The following is a 24,591-nucleotide window of genomic DNA, read 5'->3' on the forward strand; positions in this document are numbered from 1 at the left end:
TATTGACGACACTTTCATTTTAAAATTATTTTCCTGTTGCGAACTGAAATATCAATATTCAAATCAACACTTCTTATCTTAATGAAGGTCTAGATAAATATCTCCAAGCTTCAATGAAAGCACTATGAGATAATTTGAGGATTTATTTTTTACTGGTCTGAATATATTTGATTACATGGCATAATTAATTCTAATAGTGGAACGAATCTTGACTACATGGAACTTGACAAATACTTGAAAATAAAGAAAAGCCACAACAATTACACTGTTCAATATTTTCCCCCTATAATACACATTGATATTTTACTTGAAAAGATTTCCCCACTTAAATGTTTTTCAACAATGCTGCTGTGGACGAAAATCAAACCAATGTCCTTTTATTTATTCAAGTGGTCCATTTCATCAGCTTGACTACCGCTTCTTCTTTTTAATGGAAATTCAACGAGACCATTTTGGTTGATGTTATTCGCTATCAACATGCAATTGAAAGACATAATTCAACACATTAGGGTGTATACATTTTTGTTGCTAAAATTACCCCACCACTCACTACAAAAAAAAAAAAGCAAAAATAAAAATTACAGCGTTCAACAATGAAAGCATTCACGAACGGAAGTCTTCAAATTAGACACTTTCACTTTTTGTGCGTCAATTCTAAAGTCCACCATTTCTTGTTCTAACTTTCCAGTGGGGTTTATACTAGCTATTAAGAAATAAATGACCACTTGTCAATCATTTTAATCTTTTTGAGAAAGATTTTATCGTGCTACAGATTTAAGTCGTTTATAACTTGCTAATTTCGATTATGATGGCATTAACTTTATTGATTAAAATTAGTATAAAATAAAGTTGCTGATCTAAAACATTTCAATCTTCAATAATATTTAATTAGTTTTAATTAGTTCATTCACTGATAAATAAGAACGATCAATTCTTTTTGATTATGGCGTACCATCTTCCACTTTGTCGAACTATAGCTGGCATTACTTCATTTGCTGACTGTGGAAGATATTTTTGCGCTCTGCTGCGCACATTCTTGTGTATCATCAAAGTTATTTTTTATGCAATTAAAAATATTTTTGTGTTTTTGGTTGTTGTTTTTAAAACTGACATAAAGTGATAGTATCAGATTTTGTCGTTCTTGCTAGTCGACCAAAGAAGAAGAACAACATCTAAACAATCCGAGAGAATCAATCACATTAACCTCTCAAAGAACCACATCACAAAATGGTTGATATCAATGACACATATAATAATTCAACCTCAACGACACAGAATAATACAACCTCAACTAAAATATAAAAATTGCTCTTATTTGCTGTCAAAAACATTCCCGATGATGAACAATATGGCCAAAGTAAACCTTCAAAAACAAAAATAATAAAACGTAAAAGAAAAAAACGCTAAAATTTCGCGAGTGTCAAACAAAAGAAAAATGGCACGTTATTGCCAATGACTGCCCTATATAAATAATAAACTTATTTCACAAATAGCGCATCTAAGTACCTACAAACTTTTACTCTTTGACCTCGACATATGCATACGGGTTTTAAGAGACTGTCGACCTGTCTGTCTGTCTGTCTGTCTGTATGCATGTCTGTCTGTGTAGACACACATGTACATTTATGCATATATATATATGTATATATATATGTCTGTAAACATATATATGTATATATATATATATATATATATATATATATATATATATATATATATATATATATATATATATATATATATATTATTTGTATAGATAGATAGATAGATAGATAGATAGATAGATAGATAGATAGATACACACACATGCATACTTAGGACACAGCGCATGATACTTCTGTCCATTACAAAAACGAAAAACGTACTACAGACCGTGCCTCAAACTACAAATTCAATATGCAAATTTCAGTATAAAGATGAATATTGTAAACTCCGTGGCTCAAACCATTTTCCCATCTAGCACAAATCCGATACTTTCTTGCCAGCTGATCATGTATTTTCTTCGCAAAACCTTTGCAAATTATTATAACACAGTACACAAAGTAAAATTACATTAAGACTTCAGTTGCCAGCATTGAAGTTTCATACAGAATTCCCCCAAAATAATATGAATGACCTATCTTTAGTAATAAGAAAATATAAACCAGGATATATCACTAAGAGACATCGCAAATATAATATTTCTTGATATCTTCCTTGGCTTAAACGTTGTATAAATTTTTAATCCGGCGTTGGAGATTATATCGGATACAAGGTATTCCCTTGAGTAATTGTGATATACAGCAAAAAGAGAAAACTCCGTGCCATTATTTCCAAGGCTTCATGATGAAGTTGAGCTGGGTCTTGAATTGTTAATGGGTTAATATATTTAGAAGTAGTATTGTTCTACACTAAACATGAAGGATTAATAAGGAAATAGAAAGAAGTAATAATAGAAAAGGATAAAACTCGAAGATCGCTAACGCGATAAACACAGGATTGAATTGCGCACTAGCGCGCATACCTATTACCGCACAAGCACAAACACATGCACATATGCACATCTATAGATACACGCGTGAGTATCTGTAAGTATGATGTATATACATGTGTGTGTGTGTGTGTGTGTGTGTGTGTGTGTGTGTGTGTGTGTGTGTGTGTGTGTGTGCAAATACACACATTATTACACATACGATCATTGTCGAGATCGACACCGATTCCATATATGCACATGCACTTGTACACATAAACATTCAGGTGAGATAATGTCTCATATACGTATGCATATGTATACACACATACGTACAAACATGCAAGCATACATACAGATATACTTATGTGTATGTGAAGAGAGAGAGGGAAAGAGAGTGAGAGGAAGAAAGAGAGGTGGGTTTCAGAGAAAATATGCGTAAGAAATAAAAGCCAAGCTTTTAATATAAGGAGTTGAAGCCAGATATTATATGATAAATTTAAATTATCAAATCTTGGTATTTCAGATATAGAAAAATGTAATATTTTGTATGTAAGAGAAGAAGAAAAAAAAAAAAGAAAAGTATAAAAAATGAAAAACGCAAAATGAAAAACATTGCGTGGTACCTAAGAAATTTCGGCTTGTCTCTTCAACTGAAAGTTCAGTGGCACCAGCTGGTAATTCAAACATTTCATTGTAACCATTGTTATCTGAAGGGTAAACGAGAAAGACATTAAAACGTCAGAAAATAAAGAAATACTAAATAACATATAGCTTAGGTTGATATGTATGCATAGTTGGATGTATGTATGTATGTATGTATGTATGTATGTATGTATGTATGTATGTATGTATGTATATGTGTATGTATATATATATATATATATATATATATATATATATATATATATGTATATATATGATATATGTGTTATGCATGTGTAGCGTGCGTGTGTGAGCATAATAATATGATTACACAAACACACACACACATATTAGTAGACAGACAGATAGATAGATAAATAGATACACACATACATGCATACTTACAAATATATAGACATAAATGCATAATATATGTGTGTATGTATGTATACACATACACACACACGCCTACACACGGACAAACACTCACATCCACACATCCACACACACACACACACACACACGCAAACATGCAGACACATACACGCACACACATACATACCTTATTTGGTAAGTACGTCGTGTTGACTACTTCATAGTAGTTGACGACTTCGTAGTTGACTACTTCGTAGTTGACTACTTCGTAGTTGACTACTTCGTAGTTGACTACTTCGTAGTTGACTACTTCGTAGTTGACTACTTTATAGTTGACTACTTCGTAGTTGACTACTTCGTAGTTGACTACTTCATATTAGGAGATATATTACTTGTGCTACTTAAGGTACGTTGCTAATGAATGCAGGTCTCACGATGGATTTCCTCTCCGGATGAAACTATTTCACTCAATATACGTCACTAACGCTCTTGAGAAATGTGTGAATATCACATATTTCATTCTATGTCCTCCATAGTAGGAGTTATAAATGGTCGACACCAGCGATTTAGATGATAGACACCAGTCTTGAATGGTATAAAATAGATGTCAACAGTAGACAAGCAATGTATAAAAACAGGGAAGCTGCATGACCTCATGTGAGCCTCTAAATACCAGAAATAGCAACCAAGTCTTCCAAACGTGACTCCATACGAAGGTAATTAAATAATGCAGACTTAGTTAAAGTATACACAACGTCAGGAAAAGAAATGTGAGGCGGTCTGATTACAGGTTGAACCCCTTTTGATCAGAGATCTGTTTGATCAAAGCTAACTTGATCAATTACGTCATTTAGCTAGTTGCTCTCCAGCGTAAAGTTTAATTAATTCCACCTCATTTACTTCGTTAGTAATTCTGGCCCTGGTTCAAACACGTTCACTCCTCTTTTCCTCATCTCTCTAAAATATAGAGATTTATCAGTGAAACCCGTATCGATTTCGACGGTATGGGTTGAGGTTGATCGATAAATAGAACTGCTTATTGGATTATCATGTAAGCAGATGAGCATTCCAGTGGCAGTGAGGGCACATGGCCAAGCGGTTAGGGTGTTGTACTGGCAATCACATGTTCGTGGTTTTCATTCCTGGATCGAGTAGTGCGTTGTGATCTTTGAGTAAAACACTTCATTTGACGTTGCTCATTTCGACAACTGATGTGTGGTATACCGTGTCCCTATTGAGACAACGTCAATTAAATGGAGAGAGTGAAATAACGTATCGTGCTAACGTTTGATTATTATAAAGAAATAATTTGTGCAGCTTGTTCAGCAAGAAATTGCGGAACCGTCTTTCTCGGACTACGAGAGACTACCATCATTCCAGGGATATATATACCCTTATCGTAATCATGAAACAAGGTCAGTGCAAATGGGGATAACAGTTGTAGTCCATCCGAATAACTTCAACATAGATTCTGTCCACCATGAATTCACTTTGCTCAAGGTGAGGTGAAAATGGTATCAAAACCAGAAATTTTTTATACCAAGCGAAATTATAAAACATTCGATTTTTTCTGTATTTTTTTAGTACATACAAACATACCTAAACACACGTGTAAATGATAAATTAAATTAATACATAAATTTTGTTTGTAATTCAGACAGAATTGGTATAAGATCTATTTAACGGAAAGCACTAAATTGACAGAAACATTAGCACCTCGAGTAGAGGCGGTTATTGTTCAGCTTTCTGCACACTGAATTCAAATTTGGCCGAGGTCATCATCGTGTTTCACCCTTTCAGTGATAAATGAGTACCAATCCCGTATTGAGATTGATTCATTTTTATTTCTGTAGAGTACAAATAATTCAAGGACCCAATCTCGTAGCTGAGTGTCACGTGGATTCGATCTGAGAATTCTCAGCCATTTAAACGTTAATATTCCGAGTAAAAGTTCGGTTGTTCGACAAGGAACGTTCAATAATACACTGGTAGTCATTATATCAAACCTAAACAAATGAGAGATGAAGACCACCAGGGTGAGATCTGAATTCAGATTATAAAGTGTTGGTAGTGTTACTGTAATTCATTTATCCGGTGCTCTACAGCTTCTGAACATAACTGCCCCAATACCTAACACACATAAGGAACAACTATATATCATAGTCAGAATTATGCGTGGGTGGTCCATTATCAGAATCATTAGAGCAGAGTAGAAATGTCTCGGGATTATTGTTCCAACATTTTGCGTTCTGAATTCAAGTACTGCTGCGATCAACTTCACCATTAATCCTTCCGAGCTCAATAGATAAAGGACCAGTTAAGTACTGAAATTCATTTGTGTTTTCTTTTTCTCTGAATAGACCATGCTGTGCTGTGAAAACTTTTAAAAAACCATTCGCAGTAACACTCTTTAAGAAGTGGAAGAGACTTAAACAAGAATGTAGCAATCTCTTTTGATTTGCATCTATCAAAAACTGCCCAAAGAAACCACGGTAAATGATTAGCGTGGCCGGACTGATTTCGTTAACGGTATGATACAGATAATAAAAAAAAAAAACTATATAGATACATAAAGACATTACCATCTCGTGGAACTGGTAAACGTTCGGTATACCTTCCTTCAATTTTTCGGCAAGTGTCGTTTTGGCCACCACATATTCCGCACATATCCAACTTTTGACGTGAGTCCAAATGGTTATCGCAGCCAACTTTCTGTTCGTGAATAAAGTTAAACAAATTTTAAAAGATCGTACTGAGAAAAAGAAGGATTTAATCTTGCTCTTATTTTTTTTTTATTAAAAATCAATCATTCATTAAATACATAACACAAGACAAAAAACAAGAAAGATTATAAAGTGTTCGATATTCTACCGATTCAGTAAGGATACCCCTATCCTTACTGAAGGAGCCTTTATGTCGTAAATCAACTTCCGAATGGTAGTAACCACTTCGCACTCAAACAATGAGGTGGCAGAATCGTTAGCACGCCGGGCCAAATGCTTAGCGGCATTTCATCCGTCTTTACGTTCTGATTTCAAATGCCACTGAGTTCGACTTTACCTTTCATCCTTTCGGGGTCGATAAATTAAGTACCAGTGAAACTCTGGGGTTGATGTAATCGACTAATCCCCTCCCCACACGCAATTTCCAGCCTTGTGCCTATAGTCGATGAATTATTATTATTAATTTTTTTATATCGACTTCTCGTAAATAATGTTATAAGATTTATTCTGAAAATTGCGCAATTGAACCATCGGTTGAAGAGATATAGACTTTATGATAGAAACGTAATAGTTGTTCTTTCTAATTCGAGTACAAAGTCAGCAACTTTAGAGTTAGTAGGTTAGTCGACTGCATCTATCCCCAGTACTTAGCTGGCTCTTTATTTTATCGAGTCCAAAAGGATGACAGGCAAACTCGACGACCTTGGCGGTATTTGAACTCAGAACATGAGGAGCCGGAAGCAATGCCCCCTAAGCCTTTTGTACGATATGCTAACGTTTCTCCCAACTCACTGACTGCTTCAATGAAATTAATAATAATTATCTATATTAAGGCGGTGACATGGCAGAATCATTTTCGCGCAATAAGGCAGCGAGCTGGCAGAAACGTTAGCACGCCGGGCGAAATGCTTAGCGGTATTTCGTCTGCCGTTACGTTCTGAGTTCAAATTCCGCTGAGGTCGACTTTGCCTTTCATCCCTTCGCGATCGATAAATTAAGTACCAGTCATGCACTGGGTCGATGTAGTCGACTCAATCCCTTTGTCTGTCCTTGTTTGTCCCCTCTATGTTTACCCCCTTGTGGACAATAAAGAAATAAGAAACGCTAGCACGCCGGGCGAAATGCTTAGTAGCATTTCGTCCCTTTCCACGTTCTGAGTTCAAATTCCACCGAGGTCAGCCCTGCGTTTCATCCTTTCGGCATCGATAAAATAACTATCAGCTGAGAATTTGGGTTGATGTAACCGTCGAATCTCCTCACCCAAAATCGCTGGCCTTGAGTCAAAATTTCAAATGAAATCAATAATAATTATTCCAACCGGAATTTTAACACAGAACGTAAAGCCGGAAAAAATGCCACTGAAACATATTGAGCTGCGTGGTAACAACTCTGCCTTCTCACCGCCTTAACTACATTAAATATGTTAAAAACTTTTTTTTATTTACTTTGGAAAGAGCAGATCACGAAGACCCTGCTTGATTGGTGAAGCTGTTAGAAATTATTGCTAAATTTTCTACAAACCACCACACTTTACTTCCTTAAATAATCGAAAAATCACATTAGGTAATGGATTTCTAGATATTAGCAAAAGAAACTTTAGAATGTTCACTGATGCATGTAATGCTTCTATTCATAAATCGGCACAATTACGGATGATTTGGCTTTAAATCGCAACAGCAACAACTGAGGAAGAATAGAAATTATTTTCAAATCTGAACGCAAAGAGAGAGGATATCTCTTTACGGGCAATCATTTTATTCATTGTTCTGTCGCCATTTCGTCCATCGTTCTGCCGTATTTACTATGAGAAATGTAATAAAATTTTTTATTGTGTCGTGGGAGGGCTATCACGCCAATGATAATAAATACATGCACTGGTTCAAATTCCATTTTTTCGTTTGTCACTCAGTAAAATATTTAACCAACTAACTCATCGATAGTTTGTATAGAGTGTTGGTTAAAATGTCAATCAATTGTTTATTTGTCAAAGTCCTATCCTCACTATTCGTGACTTCATCAATGACACACCCTCTCTCTTCAAGGTCTACCGTCAGTTAGTTTCCCTTTCTCTTCTTCTCTCATATTTCTTCTGACTGTATTCATTTGACTCTTAATCTTATTGACTTCTTTCTCATTTCATTCTAAAATTTTCAGATCCTGTTGTTTCGACGCCCCCAGGCGAAGAAGTAGGTCTCCAAAGACATATAAATAGAGGTAGTCTGGCCGTGGTAGGAGTGTTGAGTAGCAGTTGTGTAGCGGTTTAGAAGAGATCATCCGAAGGTGCTAGATAGCAGTAGCTTGAGACATGCCAGATCCTAACCCTTCTCTTCCAATATCTCTTTATATTTCATGTTTCTCTTTCTCTCTTAAACTAACCCTTTATTCACTGCATATTCTATCATCCTCTTTTCCATTCCCTGTTTTATTCTCCGTATTACTGCCTTATTTCTGCTTTTATTCTACTTTTCTTCTATTACCGTTTTTGTTATATATCCATTCTCTCCCTTTCTTTATCTTTCTCTCACAGGCATCCTTGCACATTTCCTGGCTCTCAAGTTATCGCACATCTATAATTCTGTACTTAACTCGTCTCTGTTTGTATCCATCATTCTAAATATCACTCTCCCTACTTCTATCTCTTGTTACCATTTCAAATACTCGCTCAACTTTCACTCGGTCATATTAACTCTAAAGCTTTCATTTCTTTTCCCACCATCCCTCTTCATGTCAGAGGAAAGTACTTATCACATTTCATTCTCGTTCACATAGACACATGTGTTCTAACCTCCGTGTGTCATCTTTTTCCATTTCATTCTAACTTACCCTAAAAATATCAAAACCAATATTCACTCCGGTCATTTATCCTACACAATTTTTTTTTCTCTATTTTATCAGTACATTGGTTTTCTTCTCTTAATTTAAAAATATTTCCCAACCTACTTTGTTTCTCGAAGATGTATTGAAGCTTATATAATTGAAAACATTAATAAACTATTAGTCTATTAACTTTATAGCAAACACACACACACACACACACACACACACACACACACACACACACACACACACAAAATAATTAGTTTAGCGCTTATTTTAATGAGATTTTCGAATTCTACAAGGATTCCATATATATTACATTCAGTATAAGTCGTTCAATTTCAAATGAAATTCTATCGAAAGCTCAATGTATCTCCTTATGTGAAACAAAGAAAAGATAGCGATATAAATGTATATGTATGTATATATCGATACGTATGAATGTATGTATGTACGTACGTACGTACGTACGTATGTATGTGTGTGTACATGTGTGTATGTGAACGCAGGTGCGTCTTTGCGTGTGCAAGAGTGCTATACATATGTCAGTCTGTCTGTCTGCATGTATGTATATGAAGAGTGTTCGGTGAAAATTTAGCGATTGTTTGTCTCCTTTTTTTTAGGAACAGCTTGATGTATTGGTGAATAGCCAACGGCGGCGTTGGAGAGTATAAACATTAAAGTTGTAGCTGAGAGAAAGTTAGCTGACATGAAGGACTGCAAGATATAAGAAAACTTTTTTCTGAGAAAGCGTTACTTGTATCATGATGATTTGCGCTCGGTATGAAAATGCCGATATCATGACTACTGCTCAATGCTCTGTAGACACCGTAATAGCTTAAGACGTGATATAGGCAACTGCAACGGAGACTACGAAGCCCTGATATACAGGAAGTGCTCTGACTGCGTCCGCACACCGGAGTTGGTCCAACAACTGCAGGGCAAGGTGATGGAAGTCGTGCAAGGGAATTCTGGCTTTTGCGATAGGGACAGTCGCTACGATGAAGCTGTCCCTGAGTGAGGGCCTTTGCTACCACTCGAACAAAAGGAGCAAGGGGCAAATTCTGACAGACAGCGGCTAAGGAAAACTATTTGGTGAAAGCAAAGAAGCTTCTGAACAAGCTGAAGCATCCTCTGGACTCGGGGATGATCTGGTTCCTAGATGAAAAACTTCTGCCAGATCTATTTGCACAGCACGTACAACTACAGATAGCTTTTGAAATATGAACTAGATTATGGTTGGAAGATTACAGTTTATTCAGAGTAACGCCTCGACTTCCCACCACAGCCCCAACACATCTTTGGAACCTGGGGCGTAGATTCCTCACTGTATCCCTGGTAATATCTTCGTGTTGCAGGCAGAGCAGTTAGTGCCTTTCTCAACTGTACCCCAACACAGTAACCAATAGGAGGAATTAGGAGGCCAAACATTAAGTTGGTGAAGTCGTAGAAATTCTCAGACAACTGTTTCTGACACTTTCTCGGTGCATGGAAAGGAACCGAACCCTGCTGCCGCACATATGGCCATCCAGCAGTCATTTAGATGGTTTTAGTTTTGAAGGCTTAACCGGTTTCACGATTTTTTTCTGATTTTCAGAAGTTAAGTAAGATAGAAAGTGTTATGCAGCAACAGTCTTGCTTCTGACTGGAGATCGAAAAATCTTATGTATTTTTGGAGAGAACATAGCTCAAAGTAGTATCTGCTTAGGAAACAATATGTTTGGCCGACAGTGGTCACGTAATTAAACTTAGACAAGTTCACTCAACCATGTCAATCAATCTTATTCACAAAAGATATTGTAACATGACATTAACGCAGAGATATAGCGAGGAACTTACAAAAATGTATAAACCTAATCACCTTCTTCCTTCAAATTGTGCCAACTAAATTGTATCCTAAACAGATATTAATTTGAGCTCTTCTCTCCATATAAACAAGAGAATTTTCGAACTACACTCAGAAGCAAGATAGCTGCAGCATTGCCCCCATGCCTTTCTATCACACTTAACTTCCTAAAATCACAATAGATCTGTGAAAGGCCCTTAGTGCATTTTCAATGCCCTTTTGTATATTTCTACCTGTAGGGAATAAAATAACATTGTTTCCAATGTGTATATATTCGTAAACACTAATCAGACACACACGTGTCGTTAGCCAGCCGGGGAAGACGTTCCCTTGGGACTAAAAACAACAGTACCCTCGTCCTCTATGGGGACCGCCACATTTAGTTGGTAACTATGCTTCATGATTTCGTGCTGCTACTGTCTACTTCTCGCACAGAGATTTAAAATTGCTTATATATATATATATATATATATATATATATATCTGGAGATAGATACATTTCTTTTATTAGCCACACAGGGCTCAACGAAGATGGGACAAATACAATGTAGAGCTTTTCTTTTTGGGAGGGGGAAGGAAGGGAAAAAAAAAAAAAATTGGTGGTGTCGATCAAAAGGGATCGTAGGAAGGGAAAAAGGGGCAGTTCGATCAAAAGGGATCGAAAAAAAAAGAAAAGGAAAGGCCGATCAATAGGGATCGTGTATCACACAGTAATGTTCTCGTGTAAAAAGAGGGGAGGACAGTTTAGGTTTAGCCGTGGAAGGAAAAGCCCACGGAAAAGACCACGGTAACCTTGGTCAATATTCTCATTGAAGAAACTATAACAGTAAGTGACTCTCTTTTGCCTTTTTGTTTTATTTTTTTTTCTTGTTCATAGGGTTTAGATAGATAGATAGATAGATAATTATGTAGTATAAAGGTAGATAAAAAATAATTAGTTCAGTCAGAGCCTATAGGCCGAAGTTTATGTAAGTGTTCATGGTGTATAAGGATCAAGAGAGTACCACAGTTCCCATGCCACAGAACGGGATGCCAATCCATCGCGGAGCTAAACTTCCGGTTGCTGCTCGTGCATATATTCAGCTGCGTGGACTTAATTAACGAGAAGGAATATCTTGCCTATGTACACAACGCGTCTCTCGAACCGGGATTCAAATCTACGACCTTAAGATCGAAAGCTCAGCTTCCAAACCATTAAGCTACACAAATCTCACATATGCAAAACACAACACAAGAACAGGAAACACGCGCAGTTTATGTCAACGACATTAGCTGTATACATTAGATCTGTATAAGAGAGGAAGGTAAAGTTTCACAAAATTATTTGCCTGGGGGAAAGAAAATCTCCCATGAGACGATGAACAAATGTGTAATATTGATTCAATTTACAAAGCACTGGCAGAGGAAACACAAGTAGCGTTCAGAATCACACTCACATTTATTTAAAAATAGATAAGGTCCTTTCATAGCCTGTCGGCCTGCTAGAAATAACAGCCCAAATATCCCACAATTGGCGCCTTAGACTTTTTTTTCTTGTTTCAGTCATTAGACTGTGGCCATGCTGGGGCACCAACCTAGAGGGTTTTAGTCGAACAAATCGACTCCAGGACTTATTTTTAAAGCCTGATACTTATTCTATCGGTCTTTTTGCCGAACCGCTAGTTTACCAGTTGTCAGACGATAGTGGTGGACATACACACACACACACATGCACACACACAAATACATACACACATATACATACATACATGCATACATACACATATAGCACTTGATTGGTATCCACAGAGATGTGAGTTCGAGTCTTATGGCTGAATGCTGACAAATGTTTCCGCAAAATATTGATAGTTTATCATGTTCCTGCTCTTTTAGCCAAATTATTCTGCGTTTGAGAATAAGTTATTTCCTTATCTGTATCTTATGTATATATATTAAACAATAGGGTAAAAAATTGGATATTAATTAACATCAATTTAATACCAGGTAACAAGTACATTAAAAGAGTCAGGGAGATTCAGAAAAAATACCTGAGATCTCAAAGTATTATTGTATATGTTCCCTTTGAGAATTATTCGGTCTTAGTAGACACATGACATGTGATCTTCTTCTAGCACATTAGCAGTCCACCTAGTGGCCTCCTTTATATATATATATATATATATATATATATATATATATATATAGAGAGAGAGAGAGAGAGAGAGAGAGAGAAATAGGTACGACGGGCTTCTTCCAGTTTCCATCTATCAAATATTCCACGGACAAGGTTTTGGTTGACCCGAGGGTATAATAGAAGGCACTTGCCCAAGATGCCACGCAGTGGGGCCGAACCCGGAACCATGTGGTTGGGAAGCAAGTTTCTTACCACACAACCACGCCTGCGTCTAAAAACAGAAAAACGAATCAAAGAAATCCTGGTATAGCGTTACAATATCAAAGAGTGCTTGTAGGTATTAGTAACTATTTTATTCCTGCCAGACTCTCAGCCGGTACTTCGTATACCAAATTTTATGATTAATTAATGTCGTCGTATCTGCCCTATAAGAGGCAGGTTATTTTCTGCTGGAATGTTTTTGATTACCATGCTGCTTGATTAGAGTTGATCTAGGGCTAGGCAGAAAATGCGATATACTTAAGAAACAAAAAGGTTTATTGTTGAAGGAAAATGTTCACACTCTTTCTTAATAGCCTATACGTCTCAACAAATATATGTGAAACTGTCTAATACTATTCTATTTTCACAAGACTCCAAACTCTGCTAGTCACATTGCTCGCCGCTAATAATTCTATTATTCCTCTGCCATGCTACACTATTTAACGGAAATATTTAATAAGTAGCACAAGCTGGCTGAATTAATGTAAGAGAAGATGGATAATAAACCACTGTACATTACCTTGTGTATATATATATATATATATATATATATATATATATATATATATATATATATATATATATATATATATATATATATATATATATATATATATATATACATTTAAGTTTAGCAGAAAATGGAGAAAATTCTTGATCGACAAAGTGACTACCATCGATTATCATTTTTAATACAAAACCTTATCATTTCTAACTGCTGTTTCTGTTTCTAATGTCCGTCAGTGCTGCCAATGAAAATTCTGAGAATAATATTCGTAATAATCTATAGCACAAACGATCTAGTACATGGAGCTTCATCAGGGTGAAGAGAAATGCATATAATGAAGAGAAAAGAACAGGGCCTCGAGATGAGGAAAGAAAGCTTAATATATTAGAATCAAACCATTTTGCAGTGTAATTCTTCAAGTCGCTGAGCAAATGACTAAACTAGAAAATTAATTGGTGGGTTAATCTTTCTTTAGGGGTGGCGTATAAATAATAAAAATAATAAAATAAGTACTTTAGTATAACGGGATTCGTCAATAGATCTAGAAAAAGAGTAGTACTTAAGGTTTCGTAAATATTACTAATTAGTATTTATTCCAATAACATGCTCATAAAATAATTTCAATAATATGCTTACTGATATATTATAACGACCAACCACCTATTTTCTGTAATGGGATTGACCAAAGTGCAGCGATTAGGTTAATTGGTCAGTTAAATTTAAAAACTAAAGAACAAGCTATTAAGACCGTTATAGCAATATATGCAAGTAAAGAAATAAATAAAAAATAAAAAGTAAAAGTATGGAGATGTAGCATATGTTATAAATACCCGTAATTCACTGGTTCGGCAAAAGAGTTTGATAAAATAAGTACTGGGTTTTACTTCAGGTTCTATATTATTCGAAATATTCTTTGTTATATATTGATATTAAGGCATGATCCAATAAGCATTTGATTGTTGTTTCAAGCAGGCTAACTGACGACCATATAAAAACTCTCTCAATGTCACGCAAATAAGTAAGATAGGGTGAAACCAAGATTCTGAAGGTTTCCATCGGTCGCAATCAATCAATATAACATCTAATATGCAAGTTCAAATACTGTGAGAAGTGTAATGATCTAGCTTGTAACCTATTTACCTAGCTCTGGTCCAAGGGACACTACACCTGTTTCTCTGTTCCTCACTGTCAACTGAAGGGTGAAGTCTGAAACTGAATGTGGTTAATAACATCGCATTATACCTTTGATCGTATTGTTTTCTACATAGATCACAAGTAGCCACAGTTTATGAGTAGCAGAAATAAATATCTACCTTACATTCACCATGTACGCACATATCTGTGCCTCGTCTATAACAATATGTGCCATCAAGAACAGTCCCAAATGATTTCTGAATGGGATATAGCGTGTTTTCACATATCAGGCGGCAGGGTGTTTTCTCTGAAACCAAAAAAAAAAAAAATAAAAAAAAATAAAATAAATAAAATAATAATAATAATAACACAAAGAAATAAAAACAGTAAATATGACGAACGTCAAACGCTTAGTCATAACATGTAACTTTAGCAGTGATGCTGTGTTGCATGTGCCAGAGAAGGGGTGGTGCTATATATTTTACTCTGAATACTATTTGTTCACTCCTACCCCTCCTCCTCCTCCTCCTACTACTACTACTACGTCTGCTGCTGCTACTGTTGCTGCTACGGGTGCAGCTGCTGTTGCTGCTACGGTTACTGCTGCTGCTGCTGCCACCGCCACTACCACCACCCTCCTCCTCATGCAACAACAACAACAACTACTACTACTACTAGGTCGCTTTTAGTTTGCTTACATATATTTTAGTCGGTGGTGCTTAGAGAAAACGATAAGAGAGAGAGGGAGAGAGAGAGAGAGAGAGAGAGCAATGAGAGACAGTATGAGAGAATAAGCAATGAGAAAGTGAGAGAAAGAGAGACAGAGAGAGAAAGAGAGAGAGAGAGAGAGAGAGAGAGAGAGAGAGAGAGAGAGATGTTGATTGGGTTTGTGACGAAATATATGGAAACAGTCAACTGTACTACATTCTCATTTGTGTTTCTACAGTGACTTCCTGTTATATTTTTTATTTAATATTTAAAATAGCGATCTCAAAGGGCGCACTGTGAGGGGTATCGAGATGCACCGCAGATTTTTAAATATGTAATTCAAGGCTATAGAAAATCCATATTACCGCTGAGCGAGTTGAAAAACCTGTTATTCGTAGTTTTTGCTGTACACAAGAATGATTAATAAGACATAAAAGGAATAGTTTTCATTTTTGCGTCTAAATGTTTAACTAGGAAACCAATTTTCGAAAAGCTTTCCATGAAAATTGCGCTCATAATGTTTTTGTTTCGTATGCAGTACCCTACGAACTCAAAAAGGATTGAAAGCCAGTATTTTGATGGTAATTGTGCTAGCCCTGATCAAATCTCGCCGAAGTCAACTAAGCCTTTTGTCTTTGCAATGATGAAAAATAAAGTACCAGAAAAATATTGCTTAGAATCGATATTATATCATTCATTCAGAGGTGATTACGTTGCACCTTAAGTGAATTCTGGAGGGATCCTTCATAGCATAATCTTCCTTCAAGAGAGAGTTGGGTTCAGAGTTAGCAAACACTTCTCGTCTTGCCTTTTCTTGTAATCGCATTTCCTTAATGGAAACGTCGAGGTGTCATTGTGATAAATGGTATCTTGGACATTTTTAGATTTGGTGAACCCATTCCTCTCTATGTCTATTCACAGATGATTCCTTCTAGAATAAAGAAAATAGAAAAACAATCCGAGTACAGGGCAGGTATTTTATTTAACGACTCCGAAATAGTGAAAGACAAAGTTGACAATAGCGAGATTTGAAGTCAGGGCGCAAGGTGTCAAAACATTTACTACAAATCATTTTATCTGATACTCTAACGGTGTGAACAATTAGGCTCTTCATCTGGGATGTTCAAAACTGCCCAAGCACCATGAAACTTGGCAGGCGAGGGTGGACCAATATGCCGCGGGGCACATAATGATGAAAAAAAAACAAAACAATACTTGGGTAAAAATAGCGCTATGTCTACAGAGCTGAAATATTTCAAATATGATTTCGTTACATTTTGTTTTACTTAAATCATGTTTAGTATGGATTAGTCAGAAGAAGAGCATCACCCACAGCTTTTTCCAAGGCTCTGGTGACTGTTAGGATGGAAAGAAGAACTTATCTGCACGTTAGAAACCTGGCTCAAATGCCTGAAACTGAGTGAACTCCACTATAGCTACGTAAACGGCAGGTAGTGGTTGTAAATCGGAATTTTCATGTTCTCAGCTTTAAACGTACTAATATTTTATGATATAGTTCGTCCTTCTTTTTTCTCTTCTTGAGTTGCTGTGTATAGCAAGTCAAGTAACTATGTTAAGCTCTTCATTGTTTCTTATAGTTGTTTTGTGAGATAGAATTTATCTTACTCAGCGGTGATAAAAAAACAACAACATTACAATGTAGTTTAATCTCTATTAAGCCGTAGGTGTAGGATGCTTACTTTATATTTAACATAATAATTCCTCATTCATCAATTTTCGGTGCAATTTTGTAGATTTACAGTGTGCATAGCAGGAAGAGATATTCTCTTCACCTCAATAGTTATAATGAACTTATTGATCGAAATTCTATTTTTTGTTTTTTTTCATTTCTCAACTGAAAAAAAAATTGATTTTTGTATCTTTTATATTATATAAAATTTTATTTTTTATAATTATTATTACGATTGCTATGAATAATAGTGTATTGGCAAAATAAGTAGAGCGCCGGATTAAATACTTAGTGGGTATTAGTTAGAATCTTTTACGTTCGAATCCCGTTTTATCTTTTGTAGTTTCAGCGTCAATAAATGTCAGTTAACTCAATTACAGTAAAAAAAATCCATAATGAGGCAGTAGGTGAAAAGAAACAGACACAAACTCGTTCCTCCTTGCTTCTAGTCAGCCTGATGCATTCCACCATATTTCTTACTGTCTATTCTTTGACATTACTGAACGACTAATTCCTGGCTTTCCTACTCAGCTTTTACTGCTCGGATGATTGTCGCGAATAATTATATTCACTAGTATAGACTGTCAGTGTCGTGTTATATGACCAAATCACATGATTTAGTGGAATTGCGAATTTTAGCACGTGAGAAATATGTTTCGCGGTTCGGAGACAATCCCGCCCCAAACAATTCTCTTTCGTGTAAGGTCTCCATCATACAACGTCCACGCTTCGCAACCATAAAGTACAGTCCATACTGCCTTCACTCTCCCCCTTCTCTACTTGTCTTATTTCTGCTATTATAATATTTTCAAACAGTGTCTAAGTTTCCTAAAGCTGCGGTAACTGCTACAATTTACTAATTGACTTATTTCTTTGATCTTACATCTGTGATTGCTTTTGTCAAATATTTCAATTAATTAATAGCCTTTCAATTGAAATGACTACTTACTATTTGCTTTTATTAGTTATCATTATTTTTATTACTTTCATTATTATTTGCATTTCCATTTCAGTTATATAAGAAAGTGCTGCAATATCACCGGGTTCTTTTTCATTTTGTCCTACTATATCAGTATCGTTAACAGCACGGGGCAATGATGGTATTACTTTGCTGTCTTGCGAGGTCGTGCAGTGTTGCACGTCTATGACGACTGCCACCCGATCACAGATCCCTGAAAGATACCACCTGCAGTAACCACCTGACGATACTGTGCCAAGAGACTGAAATAGAACCAGAAGTCGACTTTGTTATCGATGCTCTTCACGGTGACCCTTGTATTTCTCCTTTTCAAATATTGTTGGACTTGTTTGTGGACAGGTGCATCAAGTACAATGTGAGCTGGTGTCTTAAATATGGAAGAAAATGCGTTAAGGGGCCCTACACAATTCCTCAACCAATAAACGCGATTTTACTTAACGTGATGACTAGGCTTTCTCCATATTTTCTTTGAATGGGACAAACAAGTTTCTTGTGGCCTTACAGGTAGCTATATCTTCCTCTTGTACAACTCTGGAATACATTGTGGAAGGTTGGCGTCCGTTTAGTGAACATAACGATGTCAAACTTTAGTTATTTCAGTAAAATATGTCATATCCTGCATTTATTCGAAGGCCGGATAGATGACAGAGATCACAAAGAAAAAGAAAATGCTTTCTAATTGATGTATCAATACCAACAGATGGCAATGTATCTCTAATAGAAACGGATTAACTTTCAAAATACAAAGACCTGGAAATAGAGGTAACTCGAATGTGGAGTCTAAAAATATAAACACTTCTTATCATAGTAGGTGCGTTAAGTATGGTAAAAAAAAATATTCAGACAACTAACAATAACGTACAGAAAATAGCACTACTAGGAACCGCACACATGATACGTAAAACACTTTCAATAAAGTAAAAATAAGAGCATCACCACAAACTACACCATGTGCCCAAGTTACACACAGCTGTGCTCGATAGTGCAGTGAAAGTACGTGATAAAAATAAAATTACTGAATAACAACAACAACAACAACAATAATAATAATAATAATAATAATAATAATAATAATAATAATAATAATAATAATAATAATAATAGTAATAATAATAATAATAATAATAATAATAATAATAATAATAATAATAATAATAATAACAATAATATAGTCGACAAAACGTAACAGCGGCTGGACGTGTTCTTCGTTGCTCTGACCTGTCAGCAGGTGAAGACACAGAAAAACTAATACAATCCAGCAGGATCAAAAGATTTGGTGAATGTCATGCACTAATAGCTGCACAACTCAACAAGTAACACCAGAGTGGTGGACATTGGGTAGAACAGTGCTGTGCCTGAAAAACATCGAAAAAGGCAACATGGTAGACAATTACAGGCCTATATCCTGTCTGTCACTTAAGTGGAAGCTATTGACTGGAATGCTTGCAGAGCCAATGTACAAACATCTAGAAAAAAAATGGAGTCTTGCCACATGAGCAGAAGGGTTGCAAGCGTAAGTGCAGAGGTACCAAGGATCAACTCCTGATAGACAAAAATATACTTAGAGACTGCTAGAGGAGGAAAAGTAACCTAGCCATGTCATGGGTCGACTATCGTAAGGCGTACGATATGATCCCACATTCTTGGATTATGGAATGAATGAACCTATTTGGTATTGCATTGAATGTTGAACGATTGCTTGGAAAAAGTATGGCGAACTGGAAGACGGACCTGACAGCATACGGAAGTAGTTTAGGAACAGTAGAAATCAGGAGGGGCATCTTCTAAGGGGACTGCCTGTCCCCACTGAGGTTATTACTGTGCTTGATACCACTAACACTGATTCTGAGGAAAGCAAAAGCTGGGTATGTATTCAAAAGCCGCCAACAAAAAGTCAATCATTTGTTATTCACGGATGACCTCAAGCTTTATGGTAAAGATGAAGCCCAAGTCAGTTCCCTCGTTGATACGGTGTATACCTTCAGTCCTGATATCAGAATGGAGTTCGGACTGAAAAAGTGTGGTGTGTTAGTCTTGAAGAGAGGAAAAATCAAATGTATGGACGGGTTAACGATACTGTCGGGAGAGGTTATGAAGTAGATAGAAGAGGCGGGCTATAAGTACCTGGGGATTTTGGAAATGGATAAATTGATGGAGAAAGAAATGACAGAAAAAAATTGAAGCGGATTACTTGCGCAAACTGAGATTGATCCTAAAGTCGAAATTAAACGTAAGGAATACGATTGAAGCTATCAACACACGGGCAGTTTCACACCTTAGATATGGAGCAGGGGTAATCGCATGGCCAGTAGATGAACTAAACAGATTAGACAGAAGGACAAGGAAGTTGCGAACTAGATATGGGACACTTCACCCAAAACGTGACACAGACAGACTGTATGTACGAAGAAAAAGACGGGAAAGAGGACATTTTGGAAGCGAACACAGCATTAGAGCAGAAGAAAATAACATACCATGGTATGAAAACTGCCACAGAACCGCTATCATTAGAAGTAAGAAGGTCAGGCTTATATAGGATGAAAGATTGCAAAGATAAAGCACTGTACATGCAACTGAAAACTAATGAAACTGAAAATAGATGGGTAAAGAAAAGAATGCATGGTCAATTTCATAGGGATGTTGAAGATAAGACAGACAGAGTAAAAAGATGGCTGTGCATGATTAAAAGTAATTTAAAACCAGAACGTCACACGTACTGAGAAGAGCATGGTCACTGTGAGCTTTCGTTCCCTTTTTCCCCCTTATTTTCTTTGTTTCTATCTTTTATTTTCTTTATTTTTCTCTCTGTCATTCTTACCTTTTTTCTTTATCACATGACTTTGTTAATTAACAATCAGGTGTGTTTATTTAATGACCTGCCAATGTATACAGTGGGTTTCTCTGCACTAGGTGTCAGGAAAACACTGGGCAAGAAATGGAAACAGAATTGAAAGATGATAATGAATATAATAATGATATTAACAACAACAACAACAATAATAATAATATGTGGTAAATATAAAAGAAAGAACATGCATTATATTCGACATACCATGTCCCGGTCACAACAGGATGAAAAAGAGAGAGAAGTAAAACTGAACAGCTACGAAGGTTGTGGTCAATGAGGAGAGTAGACGTGATACCAATAATAATTGGTGCGTTTGGTAGTATCAGCACAAAACTACTAACATAGCTCGAAAGGATTGGTATAAATGTAAACAGTTGTCACATTAGTCTGCTGGCTGTAGACAGCTGACACCTTCCATCATACTCAACAAAGTAAGCTGAGACTTTTCATAGAATAATAATCGTCTGTTCAATTTACCTGTGAAAACTGGATTCCATTTTCCACCATATGAAAGACGCACCCTCGGTTGGTTGTACAAAGAGCACTGGTAGTCTCGAAAATCCTGGCTGTTTGCACTGCAATCCTTGTAAAAGAATTAATATATGTAAGCATTAGTTCAGTAACATTTCTGTAATACATGAGCTGAAAATTATTTGGTCAATTGCATTATAGTTTGTTTTCATTTCCTATACTGAAAACCACGTTTAAATTGCTAACACCCACATCGTTTTTATTTCTATTTATAGCTTCAAATTGTTACAACTTTATTTATTTTCCATTGAAATGGTGAAGTCAGGCTGCAGTAGCGGCCTTTAAAATTTACCTCAGTTATTCCAATGTAGTTTGATAGTACTATCCTCATTACTATTAATTATTGATTATACTTTAGTTCTTTTTTATTCTTCTTATTCTTCTATTTTCTTCTTGTACTTGTTGTTGTTGTTATTGTTCTTCTTCTTCTTCTCCTTCTTCTTATTATTATTCATCGTCGTCATCATCATCATTATCATCATCATCATCTGCTTCTTTTATTTTCTTTACCAGCATCATTTACTTTGCAGTGATGGAATGTAAATTACACCAAAACCCAGTCAGAAAATAAATCCAATACTGCTGTAAACGATAACATTATAAAAAGAAAGGAAAGGTGAGAGGCACACACACACACACACACACACACACACACACACACACACACACACACGCACACACACACACACACACGCATGCCTGCTCAAGCTCACACAGGTACCCACAAACGCATACATGTGATCATGCACATATGGGACAACACATGCGCGCGCGCCTATATGCGTATACACACAGAACTACACAGAAGCAATCAACATCAATAATAACGACAAAAATCACAAACAAACAAACAAACAAACAAACAAACATTAATAGCATTAACAACAACAACGACTAAAACAACCAGACAATCAAGTCAAACTATTAAATCGTATATGTCAGGAAACGTCGAACTAATGAATAAAAAAGAAATCAAAAACACCTCCGCCACCAACAACGACGCCAACAACAACAATAACTGCAACAACAACAACGACAAATACAACAATCGCTGGCAAAACAAGTATAATAATAATGACAACAGTATAAAAGCAAACACAACGATGAAAGAAAACAAAATAATAAATGAAACGAAAGAAAATCGCTACGTAATATCGTTCGTATTCCAGAATGTTCTAAAATGCTTTTATGTCATTCATTACGGAACCAATTTGAGTAGTGTGATCTGACGATGTCTTCAAAAGAACAAGTAATAATAATAATAATAATAATAATAATAATAATAATAATGATACTAATAATAATAATACTAATAATAATACTAATAATAATAATAATATCAATGATGATGATGATGATGATTAGAAGAAAAAGTAAAATTAGAACATGAAGATCAAGAACGAGAAGAACAAAGTGGAGAAAAAAACAACAACAAATATTAACAGTAATAAATAAATAAAAGTTTCTAATTTTAGTACAGGGTTAACAATTTAGGTTAGCGCGTTAGTCGAATAAATCAATCCCTGCACTTCAGTTGTACTTTATTTCACGCTATTTTATCGTTACCAGCAGGTTGAAAGTCAAAGTTGTCCTTGGTGCGATTTGAACTCAGAGACGTGAAGAGCTTGAACAGGCAAGAATTAAAGGGGAATCTATGAATTCAGTGTATAGTAATGTCGACAATATTAGCGTCATCAAGGACCACTTATCGACAAATGGAAATTTGCTTATAGCTGCAGTTTTATGGCAGCTAATGTAAATATACTTTATCGTTAAGATGAGACGAACGAGCAATTAGCGTAAATACACTATTTACATGGCAAACATAATCTGTTATGGTTTAGTAGGTGGTGATTACGAGGATAGTGATAATGATGAAGGTGGTGGTGGTGGTGGTGGTGGTGACGGTGGTGATGATGATGATGATGATGATGTTGATGATGATGATAGAGGTGATAACGGTGGTTTGATGGATGCTCCTGCTGCTGCTGTTGGAGACGAGAAGGTGAGGAAGTTGATGACGATTTTGATAACGATGAGGATGAGAGTGTTGTCGGTAATGATGATGATGATAATGATGATGATGATGATAATGGTAGTGGTTGTGTTGTTGGTAACGACGACGATGGCAGCTACAACGAGGACGATGCCAGTGATTGAGTCAATGGTGATGTTGGTGGTGCTAGAAGTAATGGCGATGTTGATGAGGCTATTGATGATGATGGTGGTGGTGATGGTGATGACAATGACGATTAGTACCCTTACAGTGCCGTTGCATTTTTTCAAATGGAACTTAGGTCTGCATTAACGAATATGTCTTTTCTTTTTACGTGAAGTAAAACGCGAGTTAGCCTTTCCTTCTAGTAGTTCAGTTGATGGTATTGAGCAGGGCCCTGTTCTCAACAGGTTCTCAACCGGGACCCATATGGCCCTGAGTGTCCAATATAAGACTTTTGGGGTCTACACAACCAAATAGTTGATTAAGGATCCACAAGAATATGTTAGGGGTCTCTGAAGAACTTTTACTTTAGACGAAGTTATTAGTATGTATTGGTCCCTTTCTCTAAAATTTTACATAGTTCAACCTACACAAGTTAATGTGTGTAAAGCAAAATAGGAATTTTGAAAGAAGCTTCTATACGACTAGTTTTTTCAACAACGAAAGGCTAGGGCGTACCGTCAGAATAAAACAGTAAAAAAAAAACGTTGAGAACTTCTCATATAGAACAACTGCTGTCGGGATTTTGTAGGCCCGCTGATTACTTGGCCAAATGGTGTTCTATAAACGCCTATCCACATATTTTTTACTTGTTTCAGTCATTAGACTGAGACCATTCTTGGGCATCGACTTCAAGAATTATAGTCGAATAAACGACCATATTATTTATTCGTTTTAAGCCTCGTACTTATTATTCTATGGGACCTTTTTTTTGTTTTGTCGAATCACTAAGTTACAGAGAACGT

The 24,591-nt window shown here is 36.1% G+C and overlaps 1 protein-coding gene across 2 annotated transcripts in view; it reads right to left on the minus strand.

The window, feature by feature from the left end:
- The window catches only part of LOC106869371 (ADAMTS-like protein 5), a 143,344-nt gene that overhangs the window by 42,054 nt on the left and 76,699 nt on the right, over positions 1-24,591 (minus strand). For both annotated transcript variants that reach the window (XM_014915094.3, XM_089347989.1), the window contains exons 3-6: positions 21,574-21,679; positions 15,051-15,178; positions 6,052-6,181; positions 3,076-3,159 (exon numbers count right to left, since the gene is read on the minus strand). In XM_014915094.3, coding sequence (XP_014770580.1) covers positions 3,076-3,159; positions 6,052-6,181; positions 15,051-15,178; positions 21,574-21,679 — 448 coding nt within the window. The remainder of the gene's footprint in view (positions 1-3,075; positions 3,160-6,051; positions 6,182-15,050; positions 15,179-21,573; positions 21,680-24,591) is intronic.

Source organism: Octopus bimaculoides, chromosome 2 (assembly GCF_046866305.1).
Source record: "Octopus bimaculoides isolate indiv1 chromosome 2, ASM4686630v1, whole genome shotgun sequence".
Classification (NCBI taxonomy): domain Eukaryota; kingdom Metazoa; phylum Mollusca; class Cephalopoda; order Octopoda; family Octopodidae; genus Octopus; species Octopus bimaculoides.